This window comes from Mustela lutreola, chromosome X (genome assembly GCF_030435805.1).
Source record: "Mustela lutreola isolate mMusLut2 chromosome X, mMusLut2.pri, whole genome shotgun sequence".
NCBI lineage: Eukaryota > Metazoa > Chordata > Mammalia > Carnivora > Mustelidae > Mustela > Mustela lutreola.
Window position 1 is genome coordinate 26,727,681 of NC_081308.1, and position 25,540 is coordinate 26,753,220.

General features: G+C 41.3%; 1 protein-coding gene across 11 annotated transcripts in view; it reads right to left on the reverse strand.

Annotated features, from left to right (window-relative positions):
- The window catches only part of DMD (dystrophin), a 2,248,143-nt gene that overhangs the window by 21,481 nt on the left and 2,201,122 nt on the right, over window positions 1-25,540 (reverse strand). For all 11 annotated transcript variants that reach the window (XM_059157899.1, XM_059157902.1, XM_059157904.1 and 8 more), the window contains 2 exons: window positions 13,428-13,671; window positions 12,540-12,663 (listed from right to left, as the gene is read on the reverse strand). In XM_059157899.1, the coding sequence (XP_059013882.1) occupies window positions 12,540-12,663; window positions 13,428-13,671 (368 nt within the window). The remainder of the gene's footprint in view (window positions 1-12,539; window positions 12,664-13,427; window positions 13,672-25,540) is intronic.

Sequence of the window (25,540 nt, forward strand, 5' to 3'; positions counted from 1 at the left end):
ATGTTTAGCTGGTCAGTGTTGAAGGATGGTGAAAGATACTGAAATTAGTAACCAATATTCTCGTAGTTTTATTTTCCTTGACATACAACATTCTGTTAGCTTTAGGTGTGCAACATAATGATTTGAAATATGCACATATTGCAACCGAGGACTATAATAAGTGTAGTTAACATTCACCACCAAATTTGTTGTGTATTTTTTTCTGGTGATGAGAACTTTTTTTTTTTAATTTTTAAATTTTTTATTTTATTTTATTTTTAAAGATTTTATTTATTTATTTATTTGACAGAGAGAAATCACAAGTAGATGGAGAGGCAGACAGAGAGAGACAGAGGGAAGCAGGCTCCCCGCTGAGCAGAGAGCCCGATGCGGGACTCGATCCCAGCACCCTGAGATCATGACCTGAGCCGAAGGCAGCAGCCTAAACCACTGAGCCACCCAGGCGCCCCCAATTTTTTATTTTTTATAAACATATATTTTTATCCCCAGGGGTACAGGTCTGTGAATCGCCCGGTTTACACACTTCACAGCACTCACCAAAGCACATACCCTCCCCAATGTCCATAATCCCACGCCCCTTCTCCCAACCCCCCTCCCCCCAGCAACCCTCAGTTTGTTTTGTGAGATTAAGAGTCACTTATGGTTTGTCTCCCTCCCAATCCCATCTTGTTTCATTGATTCTTCTCCTACCCCCTTAAGCCCCCATGTTGCATGATAATGAGAACTTTTATTAAGATTTACTCACTTAGCCACTTTGAAATATACATTACAGTATTGTTAACTAGTCTCCATGCTGTACGTCACCTCCCCAAAATCTTACTTACAAATCAAAGTTTCTACCTTCTGATCACCTTTACCCATTTTTGTCCACCCCCTGCCTATGGCCATCATCAGCCATCTGGTTCTCTATGAGTTTCTTTCTTTTTTTTTTTTTTTTTTAAGAGCTCACATAGAAGTGAGATTGCAGATTTACTGTTCCCTTAGTCAACATCATGCCCTCAAGGCCCATCCATGCTGTCACAAATGGCAGAATTTCTCTTTTATGGCTTGATATTTCATGGAATTTTCTTTATCCTTTTCTGTCACTGGACACTAAGGTTGATGCCATGTGTTGGCTATTGTAAATAATGCTGCAGTGAACATGGGGGTGCAGGTATCTTTTTGAGATAGTGGTTATGCTCCCATCAGATTACCCACAACTGGAATAGTAGGATCATGTACTTCAACTTCTCATGTTTTGAGGAACCTCCATACTGTTTCCATAGTGGCTGCACACCAACTTCTGTTCCTTCAATAATGCCAGAGACTTTCCTTTTCTCCACATCCTCACCAACCCCTTTTATCTCTTTGTGTTAACAGCCATTCTAACAGGCATGAGGTGAAATCTCATTATGGTTTTGATTTGTACTTCCCTGATGATTGCGTGATGTTGAGCACTTTTTCATGTGCCTCTTCGGCATCTGTTTGAGATCAGGAAGCATGTGCCTATTGGACATAAACACTGGAAAATGTCTATTCAGCTCTTCTATTTTAAAATCAGCTTTTTTTCTCTTGAGTGATAGGAGTTCTTCATATATTGTGGATAATACTTTCATCAGATACAGGATTTGCAAACATTTTCAGTTTAACAGAGTCCTACTTGTTCATTTTTGCTTGTGTTACCTTTGCTTTTGGTGTTAAATCTAGAAAGTCATTGCTGAGATGGATGGCAAGGAGTTTACCCCTGTTGATTTCTAGGAATTTTATGATTTCAGGTCATACGTTCAAGTCTTTAATCCATCTTGAGTTTTGTGTATGGTAGTACACAAGACAGTGGTCTAGTTTCATGCTTTTACATATGATTAGCCAGTTTTCCCAAGGGCATTCATTCAAGAGACTGTCCTTCTCTTACTGTATATTCTTGGCTCCTTTGTTGTAGATAAATTGATTATATATGTATGGGTTTATTTCTGGGCTTTCTACTCCATTCCATTGATGTTTGTTTGTTTTTAATGTTGATAGAGTTTGAGATCAGGAAGCATGCTGCCTCTAGCTTTGTTCTTTTTTCCTCAAGATTGCTTTGGCTAGTAGGGGTCTTCTTTGGTTCCACACGCATTTTTGGATTGTTCGTTCTCTGTGAAAAATGCCATTAGAATTTTGACAGGGACTGCATTAACTCTGTAGACTGCTTTGGGTAGGATGGGCATTTTAACAAAATTCTTCTAATCCATGAACACAAAATTATCTTTCCATTTTTTCTGGTATCTTTTTCAAATTCTTTTATGTCTCACAGTTTTCACCATACAGGTCTCTCACTACCTTAATTAAGTGTATTCCCAGGTATTTTATTCTTTTTAATGTAAATGAGATTGTTGTCTTAATTTCTCTTTCTAATAGTTTGTATTAGAGTACAGAAACAACAGTTTCCTGTATATTGATTTTGTATCCTGCAATTTTACTGAATTCATTTAACCATTTTTTGGTGGTGTTGATAGGGTTTTCTGTATATAAAACGCTTCATCTTTAAATTGCGATAATTTTTCTACTTCCTTTATGATTTGGATGCCCTGTATTTCTTTTTGCTACATGATCATTCCAGTTAGGATTTCCAATACTACATTGAATCAAATTAGATTAGAGTGGACATCCTCGTCTTATTCCTGATTTTAGAGGAATAGCTTTCAGGTTTTCAAGTTTTCACTGTGGAATAGCACGTTGGCTGTGGGCTTGTTCTATATGGCCTCTATGATGTTGATGTATAGTCCATGTCCACCTTTTGATAGTTTTTATCACGGATGAAAGTTCAATTTTGTTGAATGCTTTTTTTTTCTTCTACTGAGATGATTATATATGATTTTCATCCTTCACTGTGTAGATATGGTGTGTTATATTGATTTGCAGATGTTGAGTTATTCTTCCATGCCTGGAACAAGTCCCACTTGGTCAAGGTCAAGGTCATTATCCTTTTAATATACTGAATTTGTTTTGCTAATATTTGTTGAGGTTTCTGCATCTATGTTCATCATGGATGTTGACCTGTAATTTTCTCCTGTTGTGTCCTTGTCTGGTTTTGGTATCATGGTAATGCTACCCTTGGAAAAGGAGTTTGGAAGTGTCCCCTCCTTTTCAATTTTTGGAAGAGTTTGAGAAAGGTATGTATTAACTCTTCTTTAAATGTTTGGTAGAATTCAGCTGGCAAGCCATCTGGTGCTTGACTTTTATTTGTTGGAAGGTCTGCAATTACTAATTCAACCTCCTTACTTAGTAATTGGTCTTTCTGAAGTTCATATTTCTTCATGATTCAATCTTGTTAGGTTGTATGTGTCTAGGAGTTTATCCATCCATTTCTTCTAGTCTGTCCAGTTGGTTGGTGTATAAGCTCCTTTATACTTACTGCAATCTGCTTTAATATCCTTTTTTTTAAAATTTTCAATTCCAGTTAGTTAAAATACAGTATAATATTAGTTTCAGGTATATAATACAGTGATTCAATGCTTCTGTACATCAGAAGCATTCTGTACATCTTGTGTTTCTCACAAGAGTACTCCCTAATCCCCATCACCTATTACATCTTCTTTGATTTCTAATTTTATTTGACTTCTTCTTTTGAGTGTACCTAATACCTTTGCCTATTTTTCTTTGTCTCATTGATCTTGCCTTTTTTGATACATCCGTATTTCCTTCCATTAACTTTGGAATCTATTTCCTTGAGCTGAGAGTTGAGACTTTCCTTGTGTCTTCATGTAGGTATTTAGTGTGATGAACCCCCTTTCTGAACTGCTTTTGCTGGCTTCTATAAGTTTTGGTATGTTGTTTCTACTTTCATTTGTCTCAGGCTTTTTTTTTTTTTTTTAAATTTCTCTCTTTTGGATCCATTGGTCGATCAGAAGGATGTTGTCTGATCAACTATCTGTAGATTTTCCTGTTTTCTTTTAAGGGATTTCTAGTTTCAGACCATTGTGGCTGAAAAGATGCTTGATTTCAATCTTTTCAAACTTACTAAGACTTGTTTGGTGGCCTCTAACATACGATCTTTCCCTGGAGAATGTTCCAGATTTCCAGATGTGCTTTAGGAATGTGTTCTCTGTTTTTGGGTAAAATGTTTATGTATGTATGTATGTATGTATGTGTGTGTGTGTGTGTATATATATATATATATATATATATATATATATATTCCGTTAAATCTTCCCAGGCTTAAGGTGTTAGTTAAGTCCAGTGTTTCTCTATGCTGTTAATATTTGCTTTATATATTTCAGTGCTCCCATGGTGAGCACATAAATATGTACAGATGTCATACCCTCTTGTTGGAATCTGACCCATTATCATTATGTAGCACCTTTTGTTGTCTCTTACTATAGTTTTTGTTGTAAAGTCTATTGTGTCAGATATAGGGATAGCCTCCCCAGCTCTTAGTTTCATTTCCATTGAGTATCTTCTTCTATCCCTTTACTTTCAGTCTGCATGTTGTCCTTACATATGAAGTGAGTCTCTGAGAGGCTGCATATAGATGGGTGTTTCTAGAAAGTTTTCTCTGACTATAGTTAACACACAGTATCACATTAGTTTCAGGTGTATGACATAGTCCCCAAACTCCTCTACCTTAGGTGATGCTCATCCCAAGTGTGGCTACCATCTGTCGCCATATGGCACTATTACAATATCACTATGTTCCCTGTGCTGTGCTTTTTATCCTCGGGACTCCCTCATTCCATCACTGGAAGCCTGTTGTTTCCCACTTCCCTTCCCCCATTTTGCCCAGTCCCCACCCTTCTCCCCTCTGGTAACCATCAGTTTGTTCTCTGTATTTATAAATCTTTTTGTGTTTGTTCATTTATTATGTTTTTAAGATTCTACATAGGAGTGAAATCATCAGGTTTTGGTCTTTCTCATTCTTTCTTATTTCAGTTGGCATATGGTGCTGTAGGTCCTGGATGGGCTTGTGTATGTGTGTTTTAACCCATTTAGTCACTCTAGGTCTTTCAATTGGAGACTATATTCTATTTTCATTTGAAGTCATTTTTCATAGGTATGCACTTATTTTCAAAATTGTTTTTTGGCTATTTTATATTTCCTTTGTTACCTTTTTCTCTTGTTCTCTTCCCCTGTGGTTTGATGACTTTTGTAGTCATATGCCTTGACTTCTTTCTTTTCTTGTTGTGTTTCTACTACAGGTGGTGATTCTGTAGTCACCATGAGGCTTATATAAAATCTATTTGTAACAGTCTACTTAAAGTTGATAACAACTAAGTTCTGAATGTATTCTAAAGCTCTACATTTTTACTCCCGTCTCAATATCTTATGTTTTGGATGTTACAACTGATATCTTTTTATCTAGTGCATCTATTAGCAAATCACTATAGTCCTTTTTACTACTTTTGTCTTTCAATCTTCCTACCAAATTTGTATGTGGTTAATCCACCTGCATCACATTATTCTGAATGTAATGATATAGTTACCTTTACCACAGAGATTTGTATTTTCCTATGTTTTCCTGTTACTAACCTGTGCCCTTTCATTCAGCCTCAAGTAGCCCCTTTAGGGGTGCCTGCATGGCTCAGTTAAGCATCTGACTCTTGGTTTCAGCTCAGGTCATGATCTCAGAGTCCTGGGATCAATGAGCTCCTTGTCTTGCCAGCCCGGATGCTCAGCATGGAGTCTGCTTCAGACTCTCCCCGCCTCTGCCCAGGCCACTTGCTCACTGTTTCTAAAATAAATCCTGAAGTCCCTTTGACTTCTTGTGTGAGATGGGCCTAGTGATGCTGAACTCCTTCAGCTTGTCTGGAAAACTTTTTCTATCTTCCCTTCACTTCTGAAGGACAACTTTGCAAGACAAGAGTATTCTGGGTGGCAGGTTTTTTTTCTTCCACCACTTGAATATATCATTCAACTCCATTCTGACCTACAAAGTTTGTATTGGAAAATCTGCTACTGGTCTTATGTGGACTGCTTTGAGGATTCTCTCCCTTGCCTGTATCTTTTGACAATTATAACGAGTCCTGGTGCAGGTCTCTTATAGTTCTTCTTTTTTGGAACTCTCTGGGCTTCCTGGATCTGGATGTGTTTCCTTCCTCAAGTCAAGAAAGTTTTCTCACCCCTTTGTTTTTTCTCTGCTTCTCTGAAACCCCTATAATGTGACTATTCTTTGGCTTAAGAGTATCCTAGTAAGTCTCTTAGGCCATTTTTGGTCTTTTTGCTCTCCCGGTGGATGCATTCTGCTGTCCGGTCTTCAAAGCTTCTCAAGCAGTCTGTTACCAAACCCCCCTCATGTAGTTCTCAGTTCATCTGCTGTGTTCTTCCGCGTCATGATTTCTCTTAGTACTTACAGTTTCTCTTTGTTGAAGTTCTCACCTTATGTGCCCTCTTCTCCAGACCTCGACGAGCACCTTTATGACCACTGTTTTGAACTCTTTATCAGGTAAATCACAACTCTCCATTTCACTAATGTCTTTTTTGATGTTTTATTTTGTTCTTTGATTTGGAACATAGCCCATTTCATTTTCTTTGACACTTTGTTGGTTTGTATGCATTGGATAAAACAGCCACCTCTCCCAGTCTTGGTTAAAATTCTTGTAGGAGATGAATTTATCTTTCAACCCTGCCCTAGTTCTTGGTCAGCTGTCACACATCTGCGTTCATCCCTGCGGCCTTCTTGGTTCTGAGTGGTGCCCACTAGTTGAGCGCATGCCAAGACTTGTCCGTGTCCCAAAGGGGAGGATCTCAGCCAGCAGCTTATAAAGTATGCAACTATATTTTCTTCAGGGAAGACGGGGAGAGGGGAGTTTGTGTTTGTTCCCTCCTGGGTGACATCCATTTACCTTTTTTTGTTTGTTTGTTTGCTACCATCCCACTGAACCTGTGAACACAAGCCCTGCTGGCCACCAGAGCCGGAGGCTCAAGCTAAGTGTTTACTGGATGGCAGCCACGAAAATCAGCATCAGATAGGTGTACTTCCTCCTTTCCAAGAGATAGCACGTGACCTGGAGGGAGGCTGGAGAATGGGAAGATGGCACCCACCAGCCTCCACAGTCTCCGGAGAGTTTCAGGTGGTCCCTGTATGTATATTAAATTAGAAGCCTACACCTCAGGCTGAAGCTTTTACAAGAAACAAACAGTCCTCTTCCAAGGAAGAGTGGGTGCATTTCAGTGTGAGCTCTGGAGGGTTAGCCATAGGGAGTCCTTGTGAGCCCCCTAAGTACTGCCTCCTCATTCCCTAGAACCTTGTGGCTCTCTTGGCCTCATGCCCTTTTGAACTGAAATCTGGCTGTTCTGGGAGCTCACTCCTCAGGAAGAAGCTGGAAGTTGTTGAGCTCCTTCCCTGGGGGTTATGGCAGCACTGTGTCTCAGCCTCTCCTACCTGTTTCACTGTGGGGGTGCTTTTCACCCTCCCCCCACCGCCCCATCTGCCTGGCAGGTGTAGGCGTCACTGAGCTACTTTCCGAGGGACTTGTTCTGTATGTAGCTATAGACTTGGTGTGTCTGTGGGAGGAGGCAATTTCAGGCCTCTGTTCTCTTGCCATCTTTAACCAGCACCTCCCCGGTAAACTTAAGTGTGTGTGGATGGTTGCGTGTGTACACAGGGATGTGTTGTGCTTGCTTAGTAAAACATTCCTTCCACAAGCACGGCACTGAACATTTCTGGCAGACAGAGGCCTCAAATGCCAGGGAGAGGGAGTTGCTACGCACTACAGAACAGAATAGGTTCGGAGATCTAATACAGGATGAAATGCCCCAAAAAGACAGACTGAAAAGAAAGGAAGGTATATTATGGGCTAAAGGAAACACTGGCCACAGGGCTGGAGGAGCCTGGCACAGGTCAGCACACTGTGTATGGCTGGACACCGGCTCTGCCGAGGAGACGGAGGGACTGTGTTCGCAGGGGGTACAAATCTGGGCTGAACGGGAAGGTGGACTTGGGCTCGTTGCTGGCAGAAGCTGCAAGTATTTTTGCTGTTTTTATGACAACAGGCTGACCTTGATGCTTGGTGGTCATTGGGCTTGGCTGAAGAAGGGAGAGAAAGGACTGATTTTCAGGGTGATGAATACATTTAGTACCTCGTTTATGTGGTCATACGTATGCCTATGCCTAAACTCATGCTTCGAGAGTTTAAAAAAATATTAAAAGAAGGTGGGTAAAGGAAGAAAGGGTGGTAAAGGACTATCTTTGTGTAGGTTGGCAAATTAGAAGACATTCCAGAGGCTGACCGGAATCTCAGATTGCGTCACATTTTTATCCAAAAGACACTCAGGAGAGAGGCCTGGCAGTCTTGGCTTAGGGTTATCAACCTCCCAGAAGCCAAGACCAGGAAAGAGCACCTGGAGAGAGGGAATGGGCTGACCAGAGAATCTTGAGGCTAACTGGGTGTAAAAATATTTAACTTTAATACAAGAGTGAGGAACACCCCACAGAGCAAGTTGCTCTGACCTCTTCTAAAATGTCAGTGTTGTGAAAAATGTGGAGAGGCTGGGGAAGTGTTCTATCTCACAGGAGACTAAAAAGAAATGATAACTAAATGCAAAATATGACCCTTCACTGGATCCTGAATGAGAAAAAAAAAAAAAAAGAAAGCTGTAAAGAATACCACTGGCAGAATTGGGGGTATTTCAACCTAAATTATGTCTAGCAGTGTTGTATCGCTGTTGATTTCCTGAGGGCGATCATTCCTTTGTGGTTATGTAAGACAGTATCTTTCACCTCGGAAGATACATGTTGAAGTATTTCGGGTGGAAGCATCATTATGGATGGAATGTAATCATTAAATGGGTCAGTTAAATATACAAATCAACAAACTCAAATAAAGCAAATGTGGCAGACTGTCCAATTAACTCCAATTCTGCCGTAGTTTGAAATTATTCTAAAGCAGCAGCCCGCCAGGGAACCTTGTAACGTTTTTAAGAAAAAGTGAGTGGGACAAAGGGAAGGGGTCACCAGAGGTAAGGAACTGCTAGTAAAGACCCTGTACACGTAGCTGATGAAAGCCAAATTTGGCGAGTTCGTCTTTTCCAACAGAACTAAGTTTCATGACACTGTCCCAGTTTAAAAAAAAAAAAAAAAATCTATAGGGGCGCCTGGGTGGCTCAGTGGGTTAAGCCGCTGCCTTCGGCTCAGGTCATGATCTCAGGGTCCTGGGATCGAGTCCCGCATCGGGCTCTCTGCTTAGCAGGGAGCCTGCTTCCCTCTCTCTCTCTCTGCCTGCCTCTCCATCTACTTGTGATTTCTCTCTGTCAAATAAATAAATAAAATCTTAAAAAAAAAAAAAAATCTATAGCAACACACACATGGTACGCAGAGCTGTACGGTGGTAAGTACTTCACAGTTTGAGGAAGCCCTCCAACTTCTGAGCCTTTAAAAAGTCATTTTAAGGGGTGCCTGGGTGGCTTGGTGGATTAAACCCTCTACCTTGGGCTCAGGTCATGATCCCAGCGTCCTGGGATCGAGCCCCGCATTGGGCTCTCTACTCTACAGGGAGCCTGCTTCCCTTCCTCTCTCCCTCTCTGCCTACTTGTGATCTCTGTCTATCAAATAAATAAATAAAATCTTTTTAAAAAAGTTATTTTTAAAAGAATGCAATTCTCCCTCCACACTACGGTTCTGTAAATCCCAACCTTATCACAGCTCAGACCTCCGACATATAAGGCTACACGCTGCACTTAATAGCTGTGTGCGTCCTTCAAAAAGACGGTGGGCTGGGTTTTTAATTTTTCCCTTAAAGGAAGCTGACTTACACACTTGAAGAAAAGATCACCTTTGGATTTAGTGTTGTCTTTCAGAGAACAAATGTAGCCAATCCCTTTCCTACTAGCCAGTTAGCCAAACTCACCCAAATAGAAGCTTCTCTCCCAGTTTTCTGTCCTGCCGTGTGCCAGGATTCGGGTGCTTTCCTGGACACAGTGCTGACAGGCCTACGTCGTTACCACTTCTGAGCACCCAGGGCCCGGAATCTCACTTGTGAAAATAAGCAATGCAGTTTCACGTGCTTTGCTCACTTTAAAGGTACAAAAACCCTGTCGTTTTTGGAGTTTGCAGACTCTGAAGAGGCATACGATTTTTTTCCTATGCCAAAGTCTCATTTTCAGTCCCAGCGGTCCAGTGGTTCTAGTCAGATCTCACAGGGGGGAGAGAAGCTGACGCGAACACTGTCCTCAAGCACTGAGCGGTGATAAAGCCATGAACGCCGCTTCACCCACATTCTGCTCCTTCACAAAACAGCTGAAAGCTGGCTTTCCTGCAAGGTTGGACTTCTCTGGAGAATGCCCGACTCTGCCCACTGCCTGAGGTTCTTTTTTTTTTTTAAGATTTTATTTATTTGGGCGCCTGGGTGGCTCAGTGGGTTGAGCCGCTGCCTTTGGTTCAGGTCATGATCTCAGGGTCCTGGGATCGAGTCCCGCATCGGGCTCTCTGCTCGGCAGGGAGCCTGCTTCCTCCTCTCTCTCTCTGCCTGCCTCTCTGCCTGCTTGTGATCTCTCTCTGTCAAATAAATAAATAAAATCTTTAAAAAAAAAAAAAAACTGCCAGTATCTGGTTTGTCTTCTTTAAAAAAAAAAAAAAAAAAAAAAAAGATTTTATTTATTTATTTGGCAGAGAGAGAGAGAGAGAGAGAGGGAAGCAGGCCCCCTGCCGAGCACAGAACCCAATGCGGAACTCGATCCCAAGACCCTGAGATCATGACCCGAGCCGAAGGCAGCGGCTTAACCCACTGAGCCACCCAGGCGCCCTGCCTGAAGTTCTTGAAGTTCACCCTTCAGCCCCTCACCCACTTTCCTCAGTATCTTTCTCCATTCCGCAGAGCCTCTCTACCATCTGATGAGCCCGACCAGCTCCTGGTTTCGGCTCAGGTCATGATCTCCTGGGTTGTGGGATCAAGCTCCACACTCAACAGTGAGTCTCTCTCTGCTGTTCCCCCCACGGTCTTTGGGGCTCCTGGGTGGCTCAGTGGGTTAAAACCTCTGCCTTTGGTTGGGTCATAGTCCCAGGACTGTGGGATCGAGCCCCGCATTGGGCTCTCTGCTCAGCAGGGAGCCTACCTCCCTGCCCCCCGCCGCCTACTTGTGATCTCTAATAAATAAATAAAATCTTTTAAAAAAATAAATTAAGTCTTTAAAAAAAAAAAAGGAGGAGGAAAAATGAGGGGGAGAGACCAAGTATCTGTGGCCTTCACAACCCCCCCCCCCAGTGTCTAAGTCTAGCATGGTGGGAAAAGCCAGTAAGCAGATGGCTGGTGACATTCTATCATCATTTATGCCTCATGCACTCCAGCTTTCCAAGAACCTGGTCCTAGGCCGAGAATACTGTGGAAGAGCAACACGAGACTGTTTCCTCGACAAACTCATCTTTCACTTAAGTCCTTATTGTGACTTAGTAATGTTCCAAATGTCTCTTCACTGTCCTCATGCCTCACTTGTTTTCAACGTTACATGGTCTTTCGCTTCACTGAAAAGACAAATTCTCCAACGTCCCTTCTCTTGGCTGAAGAATGCTTTCTCAGAAGTGGCTAATGCATTGTCATGATCCAACAGGCTGTCACTTCTTTTCATCCCCATTGAGCTCTTTTCTGCAGTTGACCTGTTGCCCACACCTGCGTTCTACCTGCTCTCCCCTCCTATGCTACCCCATCATGCAAAGGAAACTCTTCCTCAAGACACTGGCCCCAAGCACCTTTGTTCTGCGTTTCTCCTCTCATACCCTTCAGCTACCACGTGTGCAGGAGCACACTGTCACCGCCCCAAGCCTGTCCCTTTCACACCAGTTATAGACCTTCACTTTTGTTTCCTTCTGCACACAACTTAGACCTGCCAGTTTCTCAAACATAGTATGTACCCAGTCAAAAGGATCACGATCTTCTTCCACACCTGTCATTTCCAGGCAGGCCCGTAGCCCTAGATACTATGTTTGCAAATAGTAGTCTCCCAGTCTTTTCCCATTCATTCCTGACCTCTAGCAAGCCTACACTCTGAACCCCCAGAACTTGGCCTTTGTGTGTGCCTTTTACAGGTGGAAAGATGGGTTATTTGGGGCCAGAAACGGCTGCTAGGACACCTCCTTGGAGATGTTACCTATGAGATTTTCAGTCAGAGTTGGTTCCTTTGCTCAACATTCCTGTCACTGTAATGTGACTCCAACCTTCCTCAGTGGCATTACTTCCCTCCCTCCGCCCCGGCCCTTCTGCTCGGAGCCGATTTTTCTACTGACATGGACTGTTGGCTCTTTTCTGCCATTGGCCCAAGGTCTTCATCTGTACATCTTTTAAAGGATGCTGGGTTCCTACTTCATCCTTCAAAACTGTTCACAAACATCCATTCATCCTAAAGCCTTTTCTGTTCTCCAAAATGCATGAAATCTGACTACTACCCTGCCTTGTGAGTAACTGAATGGCCGGCCCTTTGAGGGGGCTTGGACTATGGTGACTCATCTTTGGACCCCAAAGACATGTATGACAGTAGCTTGCAAGAGAGCGGAGATTAGGTGATTTAGTTGATGATGTGAACCTCTGAGCAAACAGTTCGCCACTTGCAGACCTTAAGAGAAAACCAAATCCAAGAGTAGCTAAGAGAACACTTACCCATGGATTCTGATGTCTGACTGCCGACCACCCGGAGCAGCATAGGCTGACTGCTGTCTGACCTCTGAAGAGAGGTCGAAGGAGAAGACACCGTTGTACCATTCACCTTGGCCTCTGCCTGGGGCTAAGGTACCCAAAAGAAAACACAATTAGTTGTCAGGATAAACACTCAAGTAACTGTACAAATTTAGAACCTTTTCTATAGAAACCTCCCAAATTTTGCCGTTGATACGCTCCATGGGTACTGTCTTTGTACCTAAACTGTGCCCCCTTACACGTTTACAAGGAAATTACAGCCACCCTGGATTAAGAGAGATAAAATCATTGGACCAAGTAACTGCATGATTTAGAAGGTCACATGAGAGTGGCAGAACCATGTGAGACCACAACAGTGCAGGACAGAATTCATACTTTTGTTAAGTATGAAGTAACCGGATGGAGAGGACGTTATCTCCAACTTGAGCATTCACAGAAGGTCAGGACCTCGGGCAGGGCCTACTATAATGCACTTTTGCTAGGTTTTCCCTGGAGGCCAAACATGTTATGTTTTAGGAAGGAGAGAAAAAAAAAATCTAAAGGTCTACCAGGAAATAAGACGACCAACTTTTCACTTGTAGGAAACCAGGGGAAACCTTGCAGTATTTTTTTCCCCAAGATGAATTTTAAATGGCTCAAAAAAAAATTTGTAGGAAACAATCTTAAACCAATATATATATATAAAAAGATGCACTAGCTTTCCTCCTCTTCTTACATCCCTGGAGAGCCGGCACTCTGCTTAGCATATCCTAAGTTGACAAGGGACTCTGAGTTCTATGCTTTAGTTTCATGTACGAGAGGAGAAAAGCATCTTGGTCAATATCCCAGCTTAGAGAAAGATGTGGGCCTCACTTGCTCCAGCAGCTGCCTGAGTCTGTGTAACTGTGACTCCAGCTGTTTGTTGTGATCCTCCAGGATTTGCATCCTGGCTTCCAGGCGGCCTTTGTGTTGACGCAGGAGCTTGGCCTCGGCAATGAGCTCAGCATCCCGGGGACTTTGGGGAGAAGTGGGCATCATTTCAGGAGGGGACGGCAGTGGGGACAGGCCTTTGTGTTCATGCTGCTGCTTGAGACGATCATATTCTGCCTGCAGATTCCTGTTGGCATCACAAAATGTGGAGAAGAAAGAAAAAAAAAACCAGAAGGTTGGAAATCATCATCCGATTTCATTAAAAAAAAAAAAAAAATGGCAGAGCGATACATCTGACCACCACCACCACACACAACAGCAAGCAAAGAGAGGTACTTAATGAATGGTTTTTATGAGGACGATCTTCGCAATGCTTAAGAAATGAAAAGAAAATTGGAAGAGTCTGCCTGGTGCGCGAGGGGAGATGCTTTCCAACCTCTTAGCTTACGAGAGCCACGTTCAGATGCGCAAGCCACTGTGGGTTCAGTCATTTTACAACCATTTCCCTACAATGTCACGTGATTACAAATCTTTATACCTCTGTCAACACGGGTTTGCTTAAAAAAAAAAAAATCACACATTCGCAACAGCAACGTGGAACAGCCTAGTAGCATAACCGTGAACCCACCACACTGTTGTAATAAACTGAACATTTTTGAAGAAATAAAGCTACAACTTTCCTGTGTACTTTCCTCAATACCCCAGGAGTCCCTCCTCCCCACTGCCCCCCGAGGAGATAACATCACCCTGAGTCCAATGTCTAGCATTACCTTGAATGTACGCACCAAGATTAGGCAGAACTTAGTCAAGATATTTAGCTGTCTTACCGACAAAGTGGCCATTTCCTGTGACTAAGCCTGTTATTCGGCATGTTCTTAAACCTTAAGAACATTATGTTTGAGAAGATACATACCGTTCTAAGAGTTGCTTTTTGCCTTCAACACCGTTTTGGAGATTCATCCCGGCTGATACATAATAGTTCCTAATTGTACTTGTTATAAGGTATGATTCTGCTGCTTGACCAAGTTAACAACATTCTCGAGTCAGTGGATATTTAAGCTGCCACCCATCACTATTACAGATACAATTAACTTCTTTCTGTTTAAGAGATCCTCTACAGAACATAGCTGGATGTGGAGTTGCTGGGGTTCGAGCAATCTCTGTGTTCACAGCACCCTGTAGTACACAAACTGTGACTTTCAATGTATTCCTTCAGGTTTTCTGCCTTTTATGTTATAAGAAAATCTTCCTTACACCTCCATTTTAAAGTTTAATTCCCCCAGAATCTTTTGTGCCTGGTATAAAGATACAATCTAATTTTACTCTCCATCCCATACATACATTACGACACCAGCCTCCTTGACTGTAAAGCCCATCTCTGCAATACATCAAGCATCCCTAAGTACACCGGCGCGCTTCGAGCTCTCTGATGGGTTTATTTTTATGTCCCCATGCAGACTGCTCACTACAACCGGAAATAAATTGGTGTCTGGGAGCCCCTCCTACTCTGTCCTGCCTTAAAAGTGTCTTGGCTCTTCTTGTCGAAATTTGGGGCTTGAGTTACAGTGGGGGTATATAGGTTCAACAGGGAAGAAGTGACTTCATGTTACGGAGTCTTCACATCCAGGAATGTGCTGAGCCTCGGAACTCCAATCTTATCCTACATCCATTAATAATGTTCTGTAATTCACAGGGTTTTCCTCCTCTAGCTCTTCATGCTGAATGCTGAAACTGTATATGTTTTTTAATAAGGACGTTTAAGGGTACAGTTTTCCTTACTGCTTTAGAATTGCTAAGACAGTCATTCCAACGGAGGACACTTCCAGTTTCAGTAAATACCACAACAAGAGGACAGATACCCCCTGCTCACAGATGATACTTTGTCAGCTGAGAGAACTGCCTATCCCCAAATGGGGGAGGTCTGGATCTCTGAGAAAAGGCATGAGATGCAAGCAGAGTCTTCGCACTGTCTGGCTTGCAAAAGATCATCTCATGACCAGGTTTCTAGTTAGAGAAATATTTTCAGATGTTGCATACTTGAAAGATCCACAGGGGTGGTATGGCTTCCAAAATGCCAGATGTTCACACAGAAGATGACATAAAATCCCATCTATTCTTGTGTTCTTTTTAAAGCTCTATCAAGGTTTCTGGAACTGATGAAAGTCATACAGGAAATCAATACCTGATTTTTCTCATGTACAGGAATATAATCTCTGATCTGTTTTGACTGAAATCCTATCCATCGTCCATTAATCTGCAACGAGGGCTGTACGGACACACTTTGTCTCACGGCAAGTCGCTTTGACAAAGGAGTCATCAGACAGTTTATTGAAACAAGTTTACCCTGAGCCAGATGCTGCACATCAGTCCTCTAGGTGGGAACCAATGTAGCTGCTGACATCACTTAAATCCAATTCCTAACTACTTAACTGACAATCATCTAAATATTTCCATGAACTTGAAGAACATCCAATGTTTACAAGGTTTCATTTGATGGGGGTTAACTTCTTACCCCTTTGCAGTTGTTCACTAGAAGAAATACACCTTCACTGAAAAGTCCCACTAACACCACCTTTTAACGGAGAATCCTAGTCAAAATTCTTCTCCCTACGAGACTGTTCGTCCACAGTGTTCGTTCTGAAAACACTATTTTTAGATGTGGCCCACAGGACAGTACAGCAAACAATTACTGTCTTCCCACCTACTTTTCACAAAATACAGACAGGACACTACCTTTTCTGGACAGGTCTTTCTTCGTATCTTGATCCTCTGGGTCCAGTTGTCCAAACAGCTCTTTTTAGGAGTTCTTTCTAAGTGTCTTTGTTCAGAAAACACAGCTTAGTATATATAACACATTATATTTCTCTTTATGTTTTCCAGTGAAAACCAGAAAAGGCTCATTTGAATCTGCCAGGGCTTCCCAAAGCTGAGCTGTAAAGAATACCAATTGCTCTACGGAGACCCTTTCTTGCCTTCCCAGATGTTGGAAACTGCTCTCAGGAGACCATTTCCTTAAAGACTCATATCCTTCTTCAGTTCTGGAAGATTCTTAGCTATTGTGCCTTCAAATACTGCTTCTATGCCATTTCTTTCCCATTCTTCCGAAACTCCTCCTAGGACAGATTCTGGAGCCGTCTGGTAAATTCTCCATTTCTCTGCATTGTTTTTCATATTCTTTAATTCCCTTATCTTCTCTCATGCCAGAGTGTCTAGAATTGTCTGGTCTATTGACTTCAGTAATGTCAATGACCATAGTTTGCGTTTCCAAAGATGTTTTTACAGATCCATTTGGTTCTTTGTTATTGTATTTTTTACATACCTGTTTACATCGGCTCTACACCCAGTATAGGGGCTCAAACTTGCAACCCTGAGATAGAGAGTCCGGCTCCACTGACCGAGCCACCCAGGCACCCTGGTTCTTTGTTATTTTAGTAAATGTGATTTCCTCAATTTATTTCCTCTCCTTCCCCACTCACCTCTCTCTGTTGAGTAGTTTCGTGGCTGTTCACCCCCCAGGGCCTCTGGTCTACAGCTAGATCTTACACTGCTAGTCTGTGGCTCTTGGACTGAGGGGTATGAATGCACTTACTGCTCTACTGCACCACCAGGCAGCAGGGTTCGGGTCCTGCTCTCCTCCGCAACTGCACGCCTCGCCTCCTCCCCAGGCTCTCCCCGCGAGAGCGTCATGCTGCTTCCTCGGCTGTGGAGAGAGGCTGTTGTCTCCCCGCAGTGGCCCACATTGTTCATTCTCCATTTCAAGTCCAAGTCTGTCTGGGTGTATGTCTCTCCGGATATGTTTTTTGTGGAGCCTCATTTTAAAAGGTGGGGGCCTTAGTCCAGGCATTTAAAGACAATTTTAATAATGAAAGTCCACTAACTTCTCCCTACATGCTGCTCACCATGCCCTGGTTTTCTTTTGTTCCACATGTTATCTACCACAGACATTATCTAAGATGCCTTAGAACCAGGGCTCAGGTTATCTTAATCAGAAGCCTACCAGGACATGCTGACTGGATGGAGGCACTGTCCGTGTTCTCTCAGTATGCACGCAAACAAAATGAGCCAAACAAGTGGGGCACCCGGCTGGCTCTGCCAGTAGAGCACGCAACTCTTGATTCCGGGGTTGTGAGTTTGAGCCCCGTGGTGGGTGTAGAGATTACTTGAAAAAGCAAATCTTTAAAAGAAATAAATGAGCCAAACAAGTGCCTTTCTCTTAAACTAATAGGGGACACACACAAATCTTCTATTAAGCTCAACAACAAACTTGATTTTGTGGGACTAAGTTTCCCTCCTGAAGTTCTGAGGCAGGACAGGTTGTCCTGCCAAAGGTTCAAAACTGGCCAGAAAACAAGGAAAATACCAAGTTCTTGGAGTTCATATTCTCTTTTAAAGGTGTTTATTTGAAAGATATAGTGAAGTGTCGAGGTAACTTTTCCTAATAAATGTGGTCACGGTCACAGAGTTGTTTAGGGCATATTTTTGTTAGGGATTCGGAATTAAAGTTGTTCTCTTAGATCTCAAAGGCATTGGCATAGGTGTTTTTAAAATGTGTCATGATACTAGATTTTTTTTGGACACAGTATTTATAAAGCATGGAGCAGAGATCATTTCCATAAAAGACCCGTGGCATACTTACCCTGTTCCAAGGTGAGTTGTTTTTTAAATGTTAACTACAAATACACAGTTACTCACTTCAACAGTTGGCTCTCAACTTATATTGTTACCTATAATTTTGCTTTTCTTATAGTTATACATGTACGTATCACCCCTATTAATTCTCTAATTGTTAAGAGTGTATTTATGCTGTCATTTCAATATAGTGGAATATATGTCAGCGATCAGACAACGACTCCACAGAGAATCTATTTACGTTCTTGATTATCTTGTAAAGTACATTTCTCTGGTAGCCCTCTAAAGAACACTAATTCAAATTCACTGCACATGGCTTTTGCCACCACACTTTCTTCCAGCAGCCAGTCATCCTAAGAAGAACTCTCCCATTATTAATTTCTTACTCTCTACAGAGCTTTAAAAAAAATCCCTTCATTCTACACCTAAATAACTGTATCTGAAGAATGTTTTTGGCATCAAATGTACAAACATGGTCATCCAGACACCAATTTACCTACAAAAATTTCCTCCCAAAACAGCAGAATACACTTTTCTTTTTCAACTGCACATGGAACATTCTCCAAGACAGATCACATATTAGACCACAAAACAAGTCTCAGTAAGTTTAAGAAGACTGAAATTACATCAAGCCTCTTTTCTGACCAAGAGGGTATGAACTAGAAATCCAGTGCAAGAAAAAATACTAGAAAAAGACAAACATGTGGAGAGTAAACCATGAATGGGTCAACAAAAAAACACACAGACAAATGAAAATGGGAACACAAGGGTTCAAAATATTTGGAATGCAGCAAAGGAAGTTCACAGGGATACAAGCCTATATCAAGAAAAAAGCAGTCTCAAATAATCTAACCTAGGCCAACCTATACTAACCTATGACTAGAGGAACTAGAAAAGGGAAAACCAACAAAGCCTGAAGTTCACAGAAGGAAGGAAATAATAAAGATCAGAGAGGACATAAATGAAATAGAAACTGAAACTACGAGCTGGTTCTTTGGAAGGATCGACAAAACTGATAAATCTTTAGCCAGACTTGTCAAGAGAAGAGTACTTACATAAGAAAGGGAAGGGGGAAATACAAAGAATTACATGCCAATAAATTGGACAACCTGGGTAAATTGCTAGAAACATAATTTCCCAAAAGTGAGTTACGAAGAAACAAAGTTGGAACACACTGTTCAGCAGTAATGAAACTGAATCAGTAATTTAAAAAACTCCCAACAAACAAAAGGCTAGGACCAGATGGCTTCACAGGTGTTTTATACCCAGCTTTTAAGGAAGAGTTATTACCTATTGTACCTGAACAGTTCCCAAGAAGGAAAATTACAGGCCAATATCCCTGATGAACACAGATGAAAAAAATCCTTCACAAAATATCAGAAAACCAAATTCAGTAATACATTACAATGATCAATCAACATGACATGCCACTTTAAGAAAATCAAGGACAGAAGCCATACAATCATTTCAATACAGGAAGCAAAAGCATTTGAGAAACTTTAACATCCATTCATGATAAAAACTCTGAACAAAGTGGCTTAGAACACAGCTCAACATAATAAAGGTGATATATGACAAATGCACAGCTAACATCATGCCCAATGTGAAAACCTTCAGAGCTTTTCCTCTAAGATTAGTGACAAGGATGTCCACTCTCACCACTTTTATTCAACATAGTACGGGAAGTCCTAGCCACAGCAATCTGACAAGAAACATAAGGCATCCAAACTGGTAAGGAAGAAGTTAAAATCGTCACTATTTGCAGATGACATGATACTATACAGACTATTAGAATAAATGAATTTAGTGAAGTTCCAGGACCCAAAATAAGTAGAAATCTGTTGTGTTTCAGTACACTAATAATGAAGCAGCAGAAAGACAAAGTAAGAAAATAATCCCATTTTACAACTGCATCAAAAAGAATACCTAGGAATAGCATTTAACCAAGGAGGTGAAAGGCTTGCACTCTGAAAACTCCAAGACTTTGATGAAGGACAGATGACACAAACAAATGTAAAGATATTCAGCGTTCACGGGTTAGAAAAATATTATTAAAATGTCCATACTACACAAAGCAATCTACAAGATCCAGTACAATCTCTATCAAAATACCAAAAGTATTTTTCAGAGAACTAGAACCCCTAACCCAATCTGTATGGGAACCACATTAAGACCCCGGACTAGCCAAAGCAATCTTGAAAAGGAAGAACAAAGCTGGAGGTATCAGGATCCCAGATTCTTGGATTATCCTGGACACTGAACTTAACATTTTTTTGGATATTGCTATGTCTTCTCAGGAAAGGGAACCAAAAGTGAAAATAAACTACTGGAACAACAAAGTGAAAGCTTCTACACAGCAAAGGAAATCAACAAAATAAACAGGCAAACTACTAAATGAAAAAAGGCATTTGCAAATGATGTATCAGATAAGGGGTTAATATACAGAATATATAAACAACTTCTACAACTCAACACCAAAAAAAAAAAAAAAAAACCCAAATAAAACAATTAAAACATGGGCAAAAAACCTGAATGTATTTTTTTTCAAAAGAACACATACAGATGGCTAATGGACACATGAAAAAAAAATGTTTAATGTCACTAATCAGTGGAAAGATGCAAATCATAACCCCAGTGAGCTAGCACTTCACACTTATCAGAATGGCCAGTACTAGAAAACCAAAAAACAAGTGTTGGTGATGAGATGGAGAAAAAGGAAACCTGGTAGACTGTTGGTGGGAATGTAAATTGGTGTGGCCACTGTGGAAAACATTATAGAGCTTCCTCAAAAAATTAAAGATAGCATTACCATATGACTCGGAAATTCCACTTCTAGATATTCATCTGAAGACTAATTCAAAAAGATAAATGCACTCCCATGTTCATCGCAGCATTATTCACAATAGCTAAAACAATTTAAATGTCCATTGAAATAAAAATGGAAGAAGATTAAAAAACAAATTTCTGCCATTTGTGACAACATGGATGAACCTAGAGAGTATTAGGCTAAGTGAAGTAAGTCAGAGAAAGGCTCATTAGTGTATCATTTTACTTACAGATGGAACCTAAAAACCAAAAGGAAAACAAACTGAACAGACTCATAAATACAGAGAACTGGTGGCTGCCGGAGGGGAGAAGAAACAGGGAGACCAGGTGAATTAGGTGAAGGGGAACAAGAGGTATAAACTTTCACTCATAAAGTCATGCAGATGAAAGGTACAGTATAGGGAAGGGAAATAGTGTCAATAATGGGAACGACACTCATCATGGGGAGCAACCACAAGCTGGACAAAATTGCTGAATCGCTATGTTGTACACTTGAGACTAAGATAACACTGTATGGCAATTATACCTCAATTAAACATTGTTAACTGTGTGATATTAGACAAAAAATTAAAAAGGTTTTTAAAAAGAGCGCATGAGAAATAGAACGTGAAAGGACTTAACCTGTCAGTTACTCACATATGAAAATAAGCCAAGTGTTAGCTCACATTTTCTTTATTTTAGAACTTCATGGATACTACTCTACGAGTACTGAATGTTACCCTAGAATAAAAGATTACACTAAAAAGAAAAAAAAAAAAAAGATTTCCTAAGCATGGGCACCTGGTTGGCCTGCGACTCTTTATCTCACGGTCTGTCAGTTATACCTCATGCTAGGTATAGAGAATATATGTATGTATTTTAAAAATAAATAACTTTCCTTAGCGACTAATGGATCTGAGAATCAAATTGGCCTCATATCCACCTGTGCACCTGGCCCCTTCAGCAATCGTTAACTACCTACAAGCTAGTTATGGTAAAGAATGTGCCAAAAGTTTTTGTGTACTTTCTGTGAACTCACAGAGGTCAAGTGTTTTCAATGTCGGTCATCTACTCCTTAAATGGAACTTTCCATACCAAGTGTAATTACACAATCATATCATGGTATTTCTGAGATAAAGAACTGATGGCCACTTGCCAGTCATCAAGGTCTTACCAGTGTTAGACCCTGACCTGTATACCAAAGCATCAGCACACACAGGATCTACTTCTTCAAGTGGGAACAACTACAAAGGTCTGCATCTAGAAAGATGGGGCCTGGAGAAATCCAGTTTTACCCTCATACTTTATAAAAAGGAGCTAAATCACAGCCACCACTCTGGATTGAAGCAAATTTAGTGTATCATATAGAACTATTACAGCTACTATAAATCTAGCAAATTAGCAGTTTCTAAAAAAAGGTGGGGGGGGGAGACAAATTTTGCAAGCATGATGTATTTTAAAAACGGGAAATGGCACAGAGCTTTTTCAATTATAATACAATTATTTAAAGCTATACTGTAAAATTTTATCAAGCACCAACTCAGAAATACTCTTCAACTAGACAGAGAAAGACATGTGTGCTCCTTGGCAGGACCAGTGTTAATTAAGGAGAAGTTCACGGGGGTGGGGGGGGGCGTAAAAGTATGTATATCTTAGATCTGCCTTAAGCAAAACAGTAAAAAAAAAAAAGGCAGGAACCTCCCCCTCCTTTTATTTCTAATCCTTCTCTCTTAACACTGTCACCCTTTCATGTATTCAGAGCTCTTAATTCCAGTGCCTTGCCTACTGAAATTTGCTCAGCATAAAGGTCTGACACAAGTCTATTAAACACTGCGATTTTAGAATGTACCATTTCTTCCAGTAATACCTGCATTTTAAAAGAAACGCTGAAGCATGTAAAGAAAAGTAAGACTTTTCTGGGAGACGAGGGGGCCACCTTGCCTTTTTGGTGCTCTTTACCACCCATGACTAAGGAGGAAACTGGAACATGATTTGAGAGCATGGTTTTGGTATCAGGAAAACCTTGAGTCACATGACAAGGCTTGTCATGTGCTGATGCTAAGCCACTGACTTAAGCACTCATTTCATCAGGAGGATTAATAAGCCAGGATAGGGTCTATATTCCACATGTGCAACTTTCCTAGAACCATGGCCAGCACATTCTAAGTGTTCATTATTATTACTTCTTTCTCTTTACATTCTGCACGTTTCAGATTTAGAACTCTGGTGGGATAAAAGCTTCCTACCAAAAAAAAAAAAAAAAAAAAAAAAGAAAGAAAGAAAGAAAAAGCACTTAGATTATCTGAAATGAAAGCAGTGAAGTAACCGAGCTTGGCAGAAAATAGACACATAAAGTGCTTTGAAAAAGATTCTTCAGTATTTATCCTCTGTATATATACATCCGCTCTAGCCCCACTGCCACACCCCGTCATTACTGTGGGAACAGAATCTGGGAATTTCTGTGTATTTTCCATCAATCATCTGTGCTCTGTTCAACTATATCACAGCTGAGCACCTAGGCAAAATAAAATCACCGAGCCTTTAAGATCTAGGATGAGATTACCTTAAAACTACCAAATTATGGCCATTGATTATGGTGGTCACAAAATACTCAGACTAGGCCTACAGGACTCATGTATCTAGATGTACTCTATTTTGGGGATATGCCCTTGACACATCAGTGGCAACCTTGAGTTCTAACAGAACCTGACAATATTAAGGGATTTTAGTTTCTGTATCTCCAATGACAGGTATTTTTCACAAATTTCCTGAACAGGGGCCAACACACGACTATCTGTAAAATAAATACACTAATCAAAAGTTCAACAAAAGAAATGAAGCACTCGGGACCCCTGGGTGGCTCAGTCGGTTAAGCCACTGCCTTCAGCTCAGGTCACGATCCCAGGATCCTGGGAGTCCCACATTGGGCTCCTTGCTCAGCAGGGAGCCTGCTTCTCTCTCAATCAACCTCTGCCTGCCACCCTGCCTACTTGTGCTCTCTCTCTCTCTGACAAATAAATAAATAAAATCTTGGAAAAAAATATTAAAAAAAAGAAATGAAGAATTCATTAAAAAAAAAAAAGTCCTCATTGTAGACCTGAAAATAAGGCAAACAAAACGACAACAGCTATTCTTGACCATTCAAAAAACACACTAGGACTGGAGAGGTTTTCAGAAGTGAGGAATCAAGTCCCCAGGAATGGTACCAGTGGGAGAAGTATGTTTCAATTTTCAGACAAATAGAGTAAAGTATCAAACTTTCATTGTCTGTGGTCAGCAAAAAGCCGTAACAGTCACTCGGAGGATCATAATTTTAAGCCTTGTGTGTCCCAGTTTGAGTCCCTCATGAGTAGTTAGACTCGGCCTTAAATTCTCCCAGTAAATTCATCTTGATGGCCTATTTTTCACCTGCTGTCACACACTGCTGTACACTTTGGCCATCTCTGATCCTCTGGCCTCCTCTGTTACAATGACAGAAACGACAGAAGCATTTCTTTAACTAAGTCCCAGTACTTGTACACGAACGTTCAGGGAAGCGCTGTCCATAACAGGCACTCAATGCAACAACCCACGAGTCCACCACATGCTGACTGATGAGAAAACCATGGCCTCTCCATGTGATGGATATCATCAATAAACAAGCACAAATACATGCTACAACATAGAGGTCTCTTTAGATATTAAGCTACAGGAAAGAAACCACTGACACAAGACCACATATCACAGGATTCCACTCATATGTCCAGAATAGGCATATCCCCAGAATATAGATCAGCGGCCGTCTAGGGCTTGAACCAGGCTTTCTTTTTTTTTTTTTTTTTTTTTTTTAAAGATTTTATTTATTTATTTGACAGAGAAATCACAAGTAGATGGAGAGGCAGACAGAGAGAGAGAGAGAGAGAGGGAAGCAGGCTCCCTGCTGAGCAGAGAGCCCGATGCGGGACTCGATCCCAGGACTCTGAGATCATGACCTGAGCCGAAGGCAGCGGCCCAACCCACTGAGCCACCCAGGCGCCCCTGAACCAGGCTTTCTTGGGAGAAATGAACAGTGACCAAAAACGGGCAAGGGCTTTCTTTTTGGAGTGGGGAAATTGTTCTAAAATGGACCATGATGATGGCTGCACAACTCTGCAAATATACTAATAACCAGTGAATTGTAGCTTAGATGGGTGAACTGTATGGTACATGAATTATGTCTCAACAAGGCTCCTACACACAATTAAGTTCTAGATTCAAAATCCTCCCTCTCACAGCACACAGGATTATTTCCCGAGTGAAGACTACTTTTTTCATGCTCTCCCCTACGGTGGAGGATTCAAGTTTAACTCGTATGTTCAAAAGAAAAGGGGTCTATACATGTACGCAGAATTATCTATGCAGATACTTCTCAATACTTCTAGATGATGAATTTTAGTAAGAGCCTAAAAATAGTGCACCTGGGTGGCTCAGTGGGTTAAGCCGCTGCCTTCGGCTCAGGTCATGATCTCAGGGTCCTGGGATCGAGTCCCGCATCGGGATCTCTGCTCAGCAGGGAGCCTGCTTCCTCCTGTCTCTCTCTCTGCCTGCTCTCTGCCTACTTGTGATCAATTATCTATCAAATAAATAAAATCTTTAAGAGCCTA